At 34.8% G+C, this 16344-nt stretch overlaps 2 protein-coding genes across 3 annotated transcripts in view; one reads left to right on the top strand and one right to left on the bottom strand.

The window, feature by feature from the left end:
* astn2 (astrotactin 2) overlaps positions 1-16344 on the bottom strand; it is a 339835-nt gene that overhangs the window by 25427 nt on the left and 298064 nt on the right. For both annotated transcript variants that reach the window (XM_028462826.1, XM_028462827.1), the window contains exons 15-16: positions 14441-14545; positions 11017-11196 (exon numbers count right to left, since the gene is read on the bottom strand). In XM_028462826.1, coding sequence (XP_028318627.1) covers positions 11017-11196; positions 14441-14545 — 285 coding nt within the window. The remainder of the gene's footprint in view (positions 1-11016; positions 11197-14440; positions 14546-16344) is intronic.
* trim32 (tripartite motif containing 32) lies at positions 2608-7396 on the top strand. The gene is made up of 2 exons (XM_028462828.1): positions 2608-2726; positions 4287-7396. The coding sequence occupies exon 2, from the start codon at positions 4291-4293 to the stop codon at positions 6355-6357; it is 2067 nt and encodes a 688-aa protein (XP_028318629.1). The 5' UTR covers positions 2608-2726; positions 4287-4290; the 3' UTR covers positions 6358-7396.

Raw genomic sequence — 16344 nt, 5'->3', positions numbered from 1 at the left:
CTTAAAAGTATTTATTTATTTAAATACTAAAAAATATTAAGGTAACTGTCTTTATATAAATTGTCTTTTATTGTTTTTGGTAAATAAATAAATAAATAAATAAATAAATGAATGAATGAATAAATAAATAAATAAATAAATAATCTTACTGCACAGGGAAAAGCTGACCCTTTAAAAAAAAAAACACTTAACTCTGAGTAATTTATTTTCCTGCCTTTTGGGAGGCTGTCAAAATCATTTTTGTGAGTTTTTTTTTGTCCCCCTTTATTTTTTATTTTTTTAAACTAACAATAAAAAAAAAAAAAACAATTAAAAAAAAATGTATGTATATTTTATTCAAAAACTCAAGCGTGAACATTGTTGTTATTGATTGAATGCAAAGGGGGCAGTAACAAAGTAAATGTACTTTACTGAAGGTTTTTGAAACCAAAAGTGATTTGTATTATAAATTAAAGGATAACTATAAAATAAAAAGAATAAAAATTCATGGTTCAAACTTGATTTTTTTTTTAGTGCATAATTAATATTTTGTGTTTTTAACGAGTTACTGTGATTAGTCATAGCTGAACAATATTGAGCATTTTTCTTGAGGATTTTTCCTTTTTTTTGTTTCTATTGTTTATTAATGCAAATAAACAATAAATATGACAGTATACACAGTAGCATACACAGCTGTGTTAGTGGGTTTATACAATATGAGTATAAGTTGGGCTGCCAGAGACAACATTAAATAGCAAACAGAAAATAATTAAAAACAATGCGAGGGGCTAAGATCAAAAGGGAGAAAAATGTGTGCATGCATACTCTACAGTATACATACTGTACACACACACACACACACACAGACGTATTGACATAACCAAGTAAAGCCAAAAATAAAAATAAAATCAAACATTGCAAACAGTACTGGAAAACTGTACAGAGCAGAGATTTGTGCAGGTGAAAACTAAGTCAAGTTTCATACTTATTTTTTTTCCTCTTTAGGGGCCACATATTGTTTTAGTTTAAAAAAAAAAGCAAGACATTGAAAGTGTATTGTTTTATGTTTTAAACTTAAGTTTTAGCACACTTAATTCATTAATTAACTAAAACTCAAATATTTACACAAGCTTATTTTAACAGTTAATGCCTATTTTTAGTTCTGTCTTTTTCTTTTTCTTTTTTTTTTTTACAGCAAATGCAAATTTTAGTCCTGTCTTTTTTTCTTTTTTCTTTTTTTTTTTTTTTAACAGAAAATGCTTGTTTTAGTCCTGTCTTTTAAAATATGTTGTGTTGTATTGTTTTAATCTTGTAGCACTTTGAGATTTGGTATCAAATGTAAAGTGCATTACAAATAAAATGTATTATCATTATTTATTATTAAGTTTTAGTGGTAATATTAACCTGCTGAAACCCTGAGTTAGAGGACCAAATATACTGATAGCCAACCACCTCAGTTCTGCCATCTGAGCGCCCTCTGCTGGCAACAGTGGGTAATGGTCACAGAAGCTTGAAACTATCACAAAAATTAGTGCTTTCAAAGCTTTTTTATGCTTAGAGAATCCAATAGTGGCACAAATATTTTTCAAATTCCTTTTTAAAGGCTTCGAAGCTAGGTTTTTAGCATGTGTATTTCGCCTTATGAATATGAATATTTGCCAAAACAGGAATGAGAAGCTTAATGATAAAGGGTCCCTTCTGGGATATTTTGTCAGCTTGAAAACCAAAGATAACATATTTATTATAAAGAGTGAAGGAAGGTAAGATAAGATTGTTAATATATTTAATGTATTTTTCAAATTTATATATAAAGACATTTTTAGCAGGATAGAATCTGCGTAATATTTTATAAGAGAATTATTTCACTTCATTCGTAAGAAAATATTTTTGTGGAAGGACCCATGTATTTCCCCATTGAATGTCGGGCAGAGGAAGATACGTTTTCCTGAAACAGGGCTCATATTTTGCCATTTCTGCCACTGCGTACGGTAGAAAAACAGATTTTACCAATGTATGTTTTAGTTCGATCCTGAGATGACACTGTTACAGGAGCTATTCAATCTGAACATTTACACAACATACGTATACCGGATAGAATTACATCAAAAACAGTAGCATGTTCACGAGGAAAAACTGGTATTTTGTATCTTTCCAAAAAATTCAGCGTAACTATAAAGAATTCCACTATCATTAAAAAGCTGACTAATAAATAGGATTCCATTTCTACACCAGTTTTCAAAGTATATAGACTTGTTTTTGAATACAATATGTTAGTTATTCCAAATATAACTTTTAGGTGGAGAAAAGTTATGTTTGAAAATCAGTGTCCACAAGAGCAGCACCTATTTGTGAAAATAGGACAATTTAAATGGGTTTTTTTGTTGTTGTTGTGGATACTGCAATTACAAATTAAAATGAATTTTAAGCAACCAAAGTGAGAGAAAATAACATGTGGAATAATGTTGATTTCTTCCTTTTTAACACTGATTATAGACTGGATGAAATGACATCATTGTCCCTGAGGAAACATCCGGGACATTCTCTGACGGGGGCGGTTGATGTTCCCGTTCAGCCAATCAGAAAACACGTCTCCTATGTCTCCGCTCTGTGCGTATTACGTAACACGACGTCATCACGCACGTACAGTCGTCAACACTGCGGTCCTTCACAAGCAGCTGCAGCAGCAGAGACAGCGCTACACGGACAGGCAAAGCAGTGGCTCACACTCAGCTAACACTGACGAAAAGGTACCGACATTAAACACGGCTGCACTGCAGTATTTCTACGCTGCTTTTATTAAATGCACGTTCTCCAAACGCTAGTTCCGTGTTGGTGAATATATGACAGTTCTACTGTTTGTCCGAGCACCCATTAGCTTGTGGTTAGGGAATATGCCTTCCCTCTCACTTTTCAATTAAAATCGCCTTTATAAGACGGTGTTTCTGCAGCACGGATGCTGACAAAAGCTGTACACGTGGCAGCCTCTTATACAGTAATGTTTGTTATTAGCATGACACGCTAAAGCAGGGGTGTCACACTCATTTTAGTTCAGGGGCCACTTGAGCACGATCTTAAGTGGGGCACACGTTTTACGAGGGGAAATGAGTAATTTAAACATTATTGTGCTCTAGTTTGCACTTTTAACTATACATCAAATAATAAATAGGCTGTTGCTATTGGTCCGGACCTCAGACAATCTTGCTCAGGCACTTCCTGTGCGCATGCGCAATAAGCCCAATGTACCAAAAGTTCCGTTACTGCCGGACCCCGTGTCCTTCTAGCTATAATTCCGTCAGTTTTATTCTAGTCCTAACCCATCAAATATCCCAAAATGTTTCTTTTTTTTTGTATATGTATTTTTAAAGGTGGAATTTGCCGTGTTAATTATGTTAAAATGAAGACAAAAAATATATCAGAAGTGGGATTTGAACCCCACATCAGCAGAAGGAAAAATCAGGCACAGGCACATTACACTTATGTAGAAAAGGTCTGGCAGTGATGGAACTGCACATGCGCACAGGAAGTGCAGGAACTATAGTCAGGTTTGTCTAAGCTCCAGCTCCGGAACTATTGACACTTTGTATTAAATGTCAGAAACATACAATATCCAAGCAATAAGTGACATCAGTCTCAACAGGATCTTCACTTTACATTTCCTAGATTTTGTGAAAGATTTCTATTCAATTAAGGGAAATATTATCATTATGTATTATATGACCCTGAAAACAGGAACAAATGGGTCAGAAAATGGATCAATGGATGGAAATATTGTGGAATGACTTGATTAATTAAAATTGAATAATTTGTAAGAATTGAGTTTTTTTTTCCCAACAGTTTAACTTTAAAAATGATTGCAATCGTGCAATTCATGCGCCGGGAAAAGGGTGATCCCTACAAATATTGTTGAGTTTCATTTATGCCATCTTATTTTCTGTCATTTTAACTTTCTCCAAAGGGCCGGATTTGGCCCCGGGCCATGACTTTAACACGTGTGTGCTAAAGCATTGTTTCTGTCTTTAGCACTAGCGTTACACAACTCATGCACTTGCTTCTATTTCCTGAAATGCATCCCTTACAATTGATATTGTATTATTTTGTGATATCTACAGTATATGATCCTTTTAATATTGTTTAAAAACTTTAACCAATGTGTTGTAGTCATAGCTTCTCTAATAATTACTCATCACTCATTGTGGGTGTTTCCTGTGTAACTTGAATATCTAGTAAGAGTGTACCTAGATTTTTGTCTTTAAAGTTTCTGCTCAGATTTGGAAATTTTACTGTGGTTTTCCTCTTGCTTTTTGCAGATAAATGACCGAAATGGCTACACCATCTTCACCTCTTGACCCAGATTTATTGAGGGAGGTTCTTGAATGTCCAATATGCTTAGAGACCTACAATCCAGCACAAATGAGACCCAAACTTTTACAGTGTGGCCACACAGTTTGTCGTCATTGTCTGGAGAAGTTGTTGGCGAACACCATTAATGGTGTGCGGTGCCCCTTCTGTAGCAAAGTGTCCCGGATGAGCAGCATCTCCCAATTGGCTGATAATCTGACTGTCCTCAAGATCCTGGATTGCACCATGAGCTGCAGTGCTGCTGCTGCTGCACTCATGTGCAAGGACTGTTGCAACCGCCTCCCCAGGCAGTTTTGTTATGACTGTGCCACAGTTCTTTGTGAGCTCTGCAAAGGGGAGGGCCACCTGCATGTAGGCCATTCAGTGCAGCCTATCAGGATGGCTGCTGAGCAACGTCGTAAGGAGCTAGGCGGAAAGCTGGCTGTTCTTCGTAACTTTATCGGAGAAATTCAGAAGAAAAAGACAGCTATCGAGCATATTACCAAAACTTTAAGATTAAAGTATCGCGCCGCTCAGCAAGAATACACAACCGCAGAGCTGCGTCTTCAAGAGGAACTCAATAGATCTCGAAAGATGTTCACAGCTTCCATTGTAGAAGTGGAAAAACTGAATTCCCAAGTCCTGGAGGAGCAGACGTATCTTCTTAACATCGCAGAGGTAAAAGTGGTATCTCGTTGTGACTATCTAACAATGCGAGTCAGGCAAAGTGACATTGCTTTGCTCAAAGATGACGAAGGCGATGGCGATGATGATGAATTGGAGCTGAGGAGTAGTTTGCCGACTATATTTCAGCTGCAAGAGCCAGAGCTCATCAGAACAGAGCACTCCAAACCACTGGACGTTGGCCAGGTGACCACAAATACGTACACGGTCAATGCGGACAGTCAGGAGAGTGGGTTAGCGACTGCCCTCGAGGATGATATGCAAGGTTTATCCGGAGCAGTCGGTGCTACCGGTGGGGCTGTTTCAGCTGCAGTCGATCTTTACAGAGATATTGACATGGTGTCAACAGTAGAAGAGGCAGTTTGTGGTTCTCCTGGCAGCTTTAAGTCTAAGTCTATGGATTCGGGAGGTGAATCACCAGGAGCAGCCAGGGCCGCGTCCGGGCTGCCAGTCTGCCAGTTTGTTAAGAAAATGGGTTGTAAAGGAACTCTACCCGGCATGTTTAACCTACCGGTCGGCCTTTGTGTAACACCACAAGGAGAGGTACTGGTGGCTGATCGTGGGAACTACCGAATTCAGATTTTCAATCGTAAAGGTTTTCAGAGGGAAATTCGGCGTAATGCAAGTAGCATTGACAACTTTGTCCTAAGCTTCCTCGGGGCTGATCTGCCAAACCTTGTGCCCTTATCCATTGCCGTGACTTCACAAGGCCTGATAGGGGTTACTGACAACTACGATAACTCGGTTAAAATCTACACAATGGATGGGCACTGCGTGGCTAGCCACAAAAACCAACTGATCAAACCATGGGGTATCGCTGCTATGCCCTCAGGCCAGTTTGTGGTTTCCGACGTCGAAGGCGGCAAATTGTGGAGCATAGCGGTGGACCGCAACATCGGAGTTGTCAGCTACAATCGACTCTGTTCTGCTGTGCGGCCAAAGTTTGTGACGTGCGACGCAGCCGGGACTGTGTATTTCACCCAGGGACTGGCGCTAAGCTTTGAGAAACATCAGAATGAGCCCAACCTTGAGGGCGGCTTCTCCATCGGATCGGTCGGTACGGACGGTCAGCTCGGAAAACAGCTCAGCCATTTTTTTTCAGAGACCGAGGATTTTCGCTGTATTACCGGCATGTGTGTGGATGCTAACGGGGATCTGCTAGTCACAGACAGTGGAAGGAAAGAGATCCTGAAATTTCCCAAAGAAGGTGGATTCAACATTTTAGTTCAGGATGGACTCAATTGTCCAGTCGGAGTGGCCACAACCCAAAAAGGACAGCTGCTTGTTCTGGACTGTTGGGACCACTGTGTTAAAGTGTACACCTACATTCAGAGGAGACACTCCTCTACATCTTAAAACATCAACTAGTGTACCTGCTTATCAACATAATCAAAGTTAAAATAAAAATAAATTAAAAAAAACTTGATTTGTGACTTGAGTTGGACAGTTCAAGTTAAGTTTCAAACATTAAAAAACTAAGTTAATCTGGTTATGTAAGTGAATCACAGCAATAAATACAGAGCTTCACACGTGTTGATCAAAGTCTCTGGCAGATAAGAGTAAGACGCTAGCTGGGATTCCATTACCCTATGAAATGCGCAAAATTTAAATAGTGCAATAAAAACTGGTGATGGAAACATCTGAATTTAGAAAAAGCACTCATATCGCTTAAAAGTTTTGACGCTTTCATAAGGAGGAATTTCAGATGTGTTGCAAAAGCGCTATGGAAACACTTTTTCCACAAATACACGTCACAGAACATGACGTACCTGTAAACATGGCGCGGTACGTGTAAACAGAATTTACTTATTACTGCCACATTAGACGTGAAACAACAAAGGGGTGTGGAGTGTTAGAAGGAGGTTCTGAGCGTCTATCTTCCCATAGCAAAGTCTCGCGAGATGAGATTTCACGGGAGTTACGAGGCTCCTGGTTAAAACAACCTTCAATGGAAACGCGTTCAAAGAGCAATTATACTTTGTCCACATTTGGAAATATCGATTCTATTTTGGAAAAATCTTTAATGGAAACCCAGCAACTGTCATTAAAGCAAGCGGGGCAAAACTTTCAGGTGATTTTCCACCATCTAGCCTCATCATGTGTCACATTACTTTCTCATTTTGGCCTTTCTTTGCAGCAGGTGGGAAAAAAGGGCAGTCAAGGTTCCCATATTTCCATTGAAAAACATGTTAAGGTCTTTGGCCTGTGGAGCACTTTATTAACCTAAGTTATTTTAGTAGCACAGAAAAACCACAACATGATATTGGCAGAAACCTTTAAAGCGGGGGTTCTCATCTGGTCTCACCCTGGGACCCACATTTTTCCACCTTCATTAAATCACGACCCATTTATTTATTTATTTTTTAGAATTCAACCAATTAAATGTAGTTTTTCAAAAATAGCTGTTGAAAACATATACATATATAAAATATTTTTGAAAACATAAATCCATACATTTTTCCTTGCAACATGCATTTTACAGCGTGCTTGTCAAAAGAAAAGGTTCTTTTAAAATAAAAGACAAGTCCAACATGAGATAAGTATTTGTTAATTTTTGACCAGCTGTCCACAACCCACCCAGTACAGGTCTGCGACCCACTTTTGGGTCCCGGCCCACCAGTTGAGAATCGCTGCTTTAAAGTATGTTTGTTAACATTCAGGGTAAATTGGGATATTTCTCAAAAAAAACATGTAATCCATAGGGACACACTATTGTGCAATGGGTGTGATCACTGGTAGTGTAATATAATATAATTATGTACTGTTATTTCCTACATAACATAACATTTCTTTAAAAAAAAAAAGGGCATCAATAATGAGAGTTGAGAGGGTTTCGCTTTGGTCTTTTGCTTCCATGACATTTTCCTCGGATAGGTCACCAATATCTAGCGTTTAATCTACCGTCCTCATTCTATCTATATGGGTTTAGTTCAACCTTTCCTTCCTGACTTCTTTGTGAGCACAGTCTCTTTTACTGAAGTCACATCAGCCAGATGACATTATAGTAGAATAGTTTCACCTCAATCAAATACCTCCTTACCTGCTCTGTTTGCTGCGTGATTAACCTCTAGCACTGACATTGGGATAAATCCGTGATAAACAGAAGCTGCTGCATCCACTTCTCTTGCACAGACACAACTGACATGAAGAAAAGAGTTCCCTGATTACCTTTTTATTTTTTTTTTCTAAAAGTTCAAGAGTTAATGTCCTTCAAACTTCTCCTTTACTGCTTTCAATAGTCGGTAAATTGCTTTTCTGGGGCAGCAAACACTAGAAAGGCTCAAGTACAAATAGTCCCTCACTTACACCCAAAATATCTTGCCAAGAGAGTTCAGACTTGTGTGTTTCAGTGCTTTTCTATTATTGCTGCATCTATTTTATTTTTTAGTTTACTGCATTTATTGGGACAATAAGCAATATATATTTTTTTTTTATAGGGTTTGAATCAATAAAAATGAACAGGTAAAATCTGATTATCTGCTGAAGGTTTTAAATGTTGAATTGGAAACTACCTGCAAGATCAACCAAAAAGTCAAACAGTGGTTTGTCAAATAAGCTTTGTTTTATCTTGAAATTTGCTTTAATTTTCTGTTTTGTGCTCCAGCCTTTCTTCGGTTGTGTGGATTGAACTGAAAAGTGAAAGGAACTCGCACTGGTTTTTTAATTAACAATGTTCATCTGACTCCTCAAGTGTGGTTAGAATTACGCTGTCTTAGCTATAGGTATTCCATGTGATAATATTCTTCATTAGCGTCTATCAGGGTTGGGGTCAATTATAATTGTAATCGTGTAATTGATAATTCATTGCAATTATGGCGTAATTGTAATTTAAAAATATGTTGCTGTCATAATTATGAGATTGTAATTGCCATGAAAACTATCAAAATGGTCAATTATATATAATTTGTTGCAAAACTGGGGAACCATTTTACAGTTATATGTACAATTCTACACATATGTAGTTAAGAATTATTAAAATATGTTTCATATCTAGCTTTTCCACCTTTTACCATTAAAAATAATCGAAATCGAGGGGTATACTGACACAAAAAAGGCTCAGACGCCCACACCACAAATATTAAAACCTATATTTTAATTGATTAGGAAGCTTAACAAGGAAACCAATAGATAGGTAAGAAATTTAAATGATATTTATTTTTAGTGTATTTTACAGCTGATTTAGGACCCGTTATTATGAGAGATGCTAACACAAGAGGATGGTTAACTTTTATTAGGTTATTTATTTTAGGTTCAGTGTTTGTGAGTCATTGTAATTGAACTGTAGTAATTGAGAACGCAATTGTAATGGACTTTCTGAGGATAAAAAAATAATTGTAATTGGGAAAAATGCTGGTTACTCTAATCGTAACTGAAAAACGTAATTGACCCCAACCCTGGCGTCTGAGATTTTTTTTCCTTAAGTATAATTATTTAATAAATTCAATTAAAGCACAACAAATTATACATTGAGGTCAAATAACAATCTTATACTCCCTTAATCAATAGGGGCCTCTATGAAGGAAAACATTGGAAATTTCTACAACATTATCTGTATTCATAATAATTAAGACTGGAAAGAGTTTCTCTAAGTTGGTCTTTACTGCAGATTTATTAGTAACCAATAATGAGCCTTAAAAAAAAAAAAATTCACAAAGATGACCTTAAGACTGCATTTGGAGTGCAATAAAACAGTCACATACAGTATATACAACTGTATAGTATTTCTTTCTTTACAATGTCTCAGCACAAGATATATATATATACATATATATTTTTATTATTTTTATTTCTAGCTGCATGACGTCCTTTCTGTGAACATGTATTAAATACATTAATTCCAACAGATCACTAGATGTAGTCAGTGCTATAGTATATTCATATTTATTTTTAGAGAGGTACAGAAAAATAAAATGCATTCATTATCAGAATAACTGAAAAGTGTCCTTGTGTCTGAACATCAGTGTGTTAAACATAATCTGATTTGTTTGGCTGTATACTATCAAAGTGATTTCCCCTTCCTTCGAGCCAATAATTTAACCGACGTGCTTTTTGTTCCATGGTGTCATTTTTCATAAAACCAAACTCGTTGTTCTTCACACTTTTTATCCCTCTGAGGCTGTGAACTGTACTGTGTCAAACACAGAAATCGCTGTGTAAATGATTTGGTGTTTGTATTGTTGATAATCTGAGTGCAATAAATAATCATAAAATAAACTACGTATTACATTTTATATTTGTGGATTTAATTCCTCAGGTTGTTTTCTTTTGTTTCATATCACCAATATTTTGGAAAAAAATTAATTAAAAAAAAAAAAATATATATATATATATATAAGGAAAACACAAGGTTTGGTCAGTAAAAGTTAAACATTTTTGTATAGATAGATAAATTATGCAACCAAATGGAGATGAGAAATAAAAAACAATATTAAAAACTTATTTTAGTTTTTTTTTATGGCATGACTTCAAAATAAAGGAATTTCAAAATAAGATAACAATGCAAACATTTGTTTATTCTTATGTCAACCTTTAAGGGACTTGTCGTTAAACGAATGGTTACTACATAATCTAAATACAGCAATACTAGATTTAAAAATATTGTGCATTTAATCTTTAGTATGTATAGAAATGACTAGAAAATTACTTTGAGATCTCAAAAGGAAAAAAAAAAAACATGGTTGATTAGCTTTATGTTTGAAAGCTTTTGTGCTTTTGTTCACATTCTACTATCAAAAGTGTTTTTTCTACATTGTCATTGGGGCATTTATACAACTACAAAATTTAAGTGTTTAATTTTTTAAGTATAATAGCAAACCAATAACTGTACTAAATAAATTATGTGTGATTTCATGCTTTAATGCACAATAGAACCATCACATAATTAGAAACTCATCTCCTTGCACATTTTTTTTTCATCTAAATTAAATAAATTTCAATAATCTCCCCCAGTATGGAGCACCTATGTGAAAGTATGTGTGTAAAGTCCATTTCTTGTTGTTGTGGCGGCACACTCACCTTTCTGGTATTGCAGCCAGAGCTGCTGCTGGGCTTTCTTGCTGGGAAAGTAAATGCTGCAACTGAGTTCGGAGCCGTACAGAGCTTCAGACACGTAATGGCTGCCATATTGCTGGAGAAAGGAGAGCAACTCCTCACGTGTGCTTTCTGCTGACATCGTCTTCAGCTCCTTGGAAAAACCTTTCAGAATAAGAGCAAAACAGAGGGTAAAGGTGAATTTATTTGATGTGTAGAGAAGTAATGCATGTATATAGTATATAAATGAATAAGAATGACACTGATGAAACTTTTTCTTTATTATATTCGTTTCATCCTGTTTGCATGGTGTGAAAGGCGTGTCTAACCTTGGACATGTTTGTTACAGGATATTAGATTTTTAGGTTTGATGTGATACTGTTGTTTGGGACTTTTAAAAAGCAGATATCTCCATTGATATATGAATTAAGAACATTGATATACACAGGATGTATACCAGTGCTTCACACTGCTTTGGATCATGACCCCATTTTAATATCATACATTTCTGGTGACCCCAAAGACTTTATTTTCCTTATAGAATTCATTTTTGATCATGTTTGTTGTGTTACAAACACAGAGCAGCCAGGATTAGTGATTAAAAAAAACATTTATATTATATTGTAATATTTCATTTCATTTATTAAATTTTTTTTTATTTATTTCTTATTTTATTTATTTATTTTTTTAGTTAAAGTATATTATATTTTAAATTTACATTTGATACAGTGAAACAGTTTAGATTGTGTTGTTTTCATTTTGAGGAGAATATATGAAAAAACAATTTTTAACTTTTTTTTTTAATAATTACTAATTTCAGGCCCCCATTTAAGTTCCAGGCGACCCCACATGGGGTCACGACCCCAAGCTTGAATAACCCTGATATATACTGTACATAAAATTTCAATACAAAGACACTACTGAATTAAAATAAGAAACTTTAATTTGTAACACTGTCAACACAAGGAGTGTAAAACCACTGATAAATAAGAAAAGGCAAACTTGTGTAATAAAATGGAATTGTATTTATTTTCTCAATAGAGTAGCTCAAATTGCAAATAGTAAACATTGATAAATACAAACAAAAACAAACTGTAACTAAGGAAATTGTGCACTTCTTTCAGTATTATATAATCATTAATCCTGATTCAAAAGTGGCAGCTTGTAATGCAAAAAAGTCATTAGTACATAACGTACCACAGCTAGCGCCATTTTACAGAGTTTATTCAACTGATATAAATAATGAATTACTTGAACAGAGAACATATTTATCAAATAATAGTGACATATTTATCAAATAATAGTGACATAATGCTTTTATAAACAAATCAATCCAGCATCTCTTTAAATTTTAAATGTTGACAGTTCCTCTGTTAACCAAACAAACAATAATCATATTGAGAAGTAGAACGAGGTATAATTTTTCCAAATTAATTATTAATCACAGTATAATCTTTAAATCCACACCATAGCGCTCTTGGAATCGCTTTCTCTGCTAGTGCGCGCACGTCTCAGCCCAGCTTAATGTTTTCATCAACATGTTTTGTTAAATGCAGACTTATTGCTCATTAATATTAACTAGTACATACACTTACAGTTTAGAAACTAGTACAGTGCCTGTCGGAAGTATGTATTCATATAGTGGGAGGAGCTTAAGTATAGTGGTCAATTATGGCCAAATGAGCATGTATTTGAAGGTTGGATATACAAAGAGATGTACATATAGTACTCTAGTGTTATAAAGGGGTATATTTGTGGGTGCAAAGTAAAATAGCGTGTGTGTGATTCTTTAATTCTATGGAACATGCGCATGATAAATGTGTTTGTTGTTTTTTTTACTCATTTTTTTTTTTTTTTTCGTTTGGTGTATTTTTCTGTAATGTGTGTTTTTTGGAGTCATTATGTGTATTTTTTTGTATCTTTCTGTGGTGTTTTTGTGCATTTTTTTTGTATAATTATTGTTTTTTGTTGCCATTGTAGTGTGATTCTGGAGTCATTTTCTCTGTATTTTTGTATCTTTTTTTGGTGTACAGTAGTTTTGTGCATTAATTGTTGATTGCAAAAAATCGCCTTTATTTCACACACGATAAAGCAAAGCAGTTGCTGTTAATAAAACAGTATAGATCATTTATGCTTTGCATTTAAACAGGGGTGTCAAATTCATTTTGGTTCAAGGTCCAAATATGGACCAGTTTGATCATAAGCGGGCAAGTTTTAGGAGGGAAAATGAACAATTTTAACATTATCGTGCACTTCCGGTTATAAATTAGACAAAGAATGGAAGGCATCAGCACTACCTTAGCAATAAGTGATTTTTCGACCAATTTTTATTGATAATTTTGTGGAATAATTTGAGAAAAATTGCAGGATTTTGGAAAAATTTACAGTTCTTTCAACAACAACTAATTTACACAATGATTCATGTTTTCTCTGTCATTTTCCCTTTCTCCTGCGGGGCCGAATCAGATGTTCTAAAGCAGTGATCATCAACATGGTGCCCGTGGGCATCAGGTAGCCCACATGGACCACAAGAGGGGCCCTCAGGCCTGTTCTAACAGGAGCACCAGTAACCAATGAGCTCTGTATAAAATCTGATTTACTTGCCAGGTTTCAAGCTCACAAAGAAAAACACAGGTGACAGATATAGTAGAGTTGCTTATTGCTGCACTTGACACGGTTTTGTATTAAATCAACATCTTGAAGTGTTTATTTTCACTGAAACACTGGGACAAATTTAAGTGTTGCAGATAGAATATTATTAAAGAAGCTGCAGATTGTTATGAGATGCTTTTTTTAAAAATGCAAAGTGGATTTTTGTCAAATATTCCAAAATTGTTAAATTAGACTTAGACTTTCTTTATTGCCATTTGAACTTTACAGTGCAGAAAAGGACGACATTGTGTTGCATTGGCTCGTAGTGCAGGATTAAAAACAGCAGCAAGTATTTGTGCAGATATAAATAGATATAAAAAGAAAAGCTGCGTGAAACTACTGTAGAGATAAATATATTGCATGTTTGTTTTTTGTTTTTTTTAATACAAATGTTACCTGTTTCATGATTAGTAGGGATATAGTAACAACAATTTCAAATGAAATTTAACAAAAATGAAACAATATCTTGAATTAAAAAAAAAAAGTTGCCTGTTGAAACATTTCCTACCTTTTTAAGTTACGACTAGTTTTCCTTCGTAGCTTACCTTTTATTTAAAGTGAAACTGTGAAAATGTTGTATTTACAAAGCGTATATGAAACTGGTAGCCTTTGGGATTATTCAGTACATTTGAAGTAGCTCGTAGTTTCAGAAAAGTTGGATTTCAGTTTGACACGTGTGCGTCACAAAGTACGTATCATTTGATGTCATTTAATCACAGCTCTAATCAGAGAAATAAACATATATTCAGACACTGACCTGTTGACAGTGTGATGGAGCTGAGTTTAACCTTGTACAGATTACTGCGTACTCTCCATTGTTGAACCATCGGGTATCCCATAGCCTCACTAAACTCAGCGTCTCCTAAAAGGACAAAAAGAAAAGTGAATGAAGTAAATGCATGAAGTAACACCCACCATATACACAGTAAATACAGGCCTCCGTCCTATCATCTTCAATGACTTCTTATCCTGATCACATTTATGGGTGCGCTGGAGTCCATCCCAGTATTGCTGAGGAAGAACTCCTTTAAAGTAGATTTTAGTTATAGGTTTTCAAAAATCTATTCTTTATTTGAAGTGTTCGCTGCAGTGCACACTCACTGTTATTCTTTATTGCCCTAACACTCCTTACCATTACATGGCCACATACCAGCTGCTCTCGGATCAATCATAATATATATAGGGCAGCAAACTCCAATTGGAGTGCACAACTTTAGAAGTTAGAGCTGTATTTCTCTCCAATCCAGTTATTAAAGTTCCTCTCAGTTTGAAAACTAAGATTAAAAAGAATTAAAAAAAACCCAAAAAAGAATGATGAAAAAGTAAGCAAGTGTCGTAAACTTGTTTACTTTTTGATCTTTGCCTTTCATTCTTCTTTTTTTAGGGTTGGGGTCAATTATAATTGTAATTGTATAATTGATAATTTATTACAATTATGGCATAATTATATTTGTATTTTTTTTTTTTTTTTAACTGTTGCTGTCATAATTGTAATGAAATTGTAATTTAGTGCAGATAATTGACTTTGTAATTATAAAGGTGATGTAAATTCTGAAAAAAAAGGTCAATTATATAATTTAACGCTAAACTGGGGAACCATGTTACAGTTCTATGTACAGTTCCACACATATGTAGTTAATTAAATATGTGTAATATCAAGCTTTCCCACATTTTACAATTTAAAATAAATAAATCGAGGGGTATACTGACAAAAAAAGGCACAGACACCCACACCAAAAATATTAAAATCTATGTTTTCATTGATTAAGAATCCTAACAAGATAACCAATGGATAGGAAAGATATTAGATGATATACATATTTGTTTTTAGTGTATTTTACAGCTGATTTAGGACCTGTTTTGTTAAGAGATACTAAAAAGCTAACACAAGAGGAAGGTTAACTTTTATTAGGTTATTTATTTCAGGCTCAGTGATTGTGATTAATTGTAATTTATATTTAGTAATTGAGAACATATGCTGCTCACTGTAATCGTAATTGAACATGGGTAACTGAAAACATAATTGTAACTGAAAAATGTAATTGACCCCAACCCTGAGGTATACCACGTATGAATGAATGAAACAAATCAATACAAAGTGATAAAAAAAAAGATGTTTTGATTCCTTTGCTAATGTGTGAGTGCATGGTTTGTGTGTCAGGCCATTTGTGATAAAAGCTGAACTTCAGAGTGTATTATTTTCAGGATCAAAAAACACCAAATGCCAATTTTGTCTAATGGAAGGATTGGAGAGGTGAGGTGAAGGTGGAAGCTGAAAGGCCAACTGACTGAAGAATGAAAGTAAAAAAAAAACCTAAAAAACTACAGGGTGTGAGGTCAGCGTTTTTAGAAAAGGACTTTAAGGTTTCTCTCACTATCCTCTATAAAAGTTGCCAACAGGGAAACAACAACAACAACAACAACAACAACAACAACAGTTTTTCAGTTTCATTTACTCATGTTCAATTACAATATAATTACAAATACAGTGACCAGCATTTTTTTTTACAATTGCAATTAAATGACAAATATTTTTATCCTCAGAAAGTCAATTACAATTACCAAAAATCAATTATATTAATCACAATGACAAAGCCTGACATAAATAACCTAATAAAAGTCAACCTTCCTCTTGTGTTAGCTTTCTGTTAGCAATATTAC

Source organism: Gouania willdenowi, chromosome 12, assembly GCF_900634775.1.
Source record: "Gouania willdenowi chromosome 12, fGouWil2.1, whole genome shotgun sequence".
Lineage (NCBI taxonomy): Eukaryota > Metazoa > Chordata > Actinopteri > Blenniiformes > Gobiesocidae > Gouania > Gouania willdenowi.
Note: the sequence above shows the minus strand (reverse complement) of the source record. Positions and strands in the feature narration are given on the sequence as shown.

What these genes read in the sequence shown, in the direction of transcription:
- trim32 (XM_028462828.1), top strand. Translation starts at nt 4,291, where the DNA reads ATGACCGAAATGGCTACACCATCTTCACCTCTTGACCCAGATTTATTG.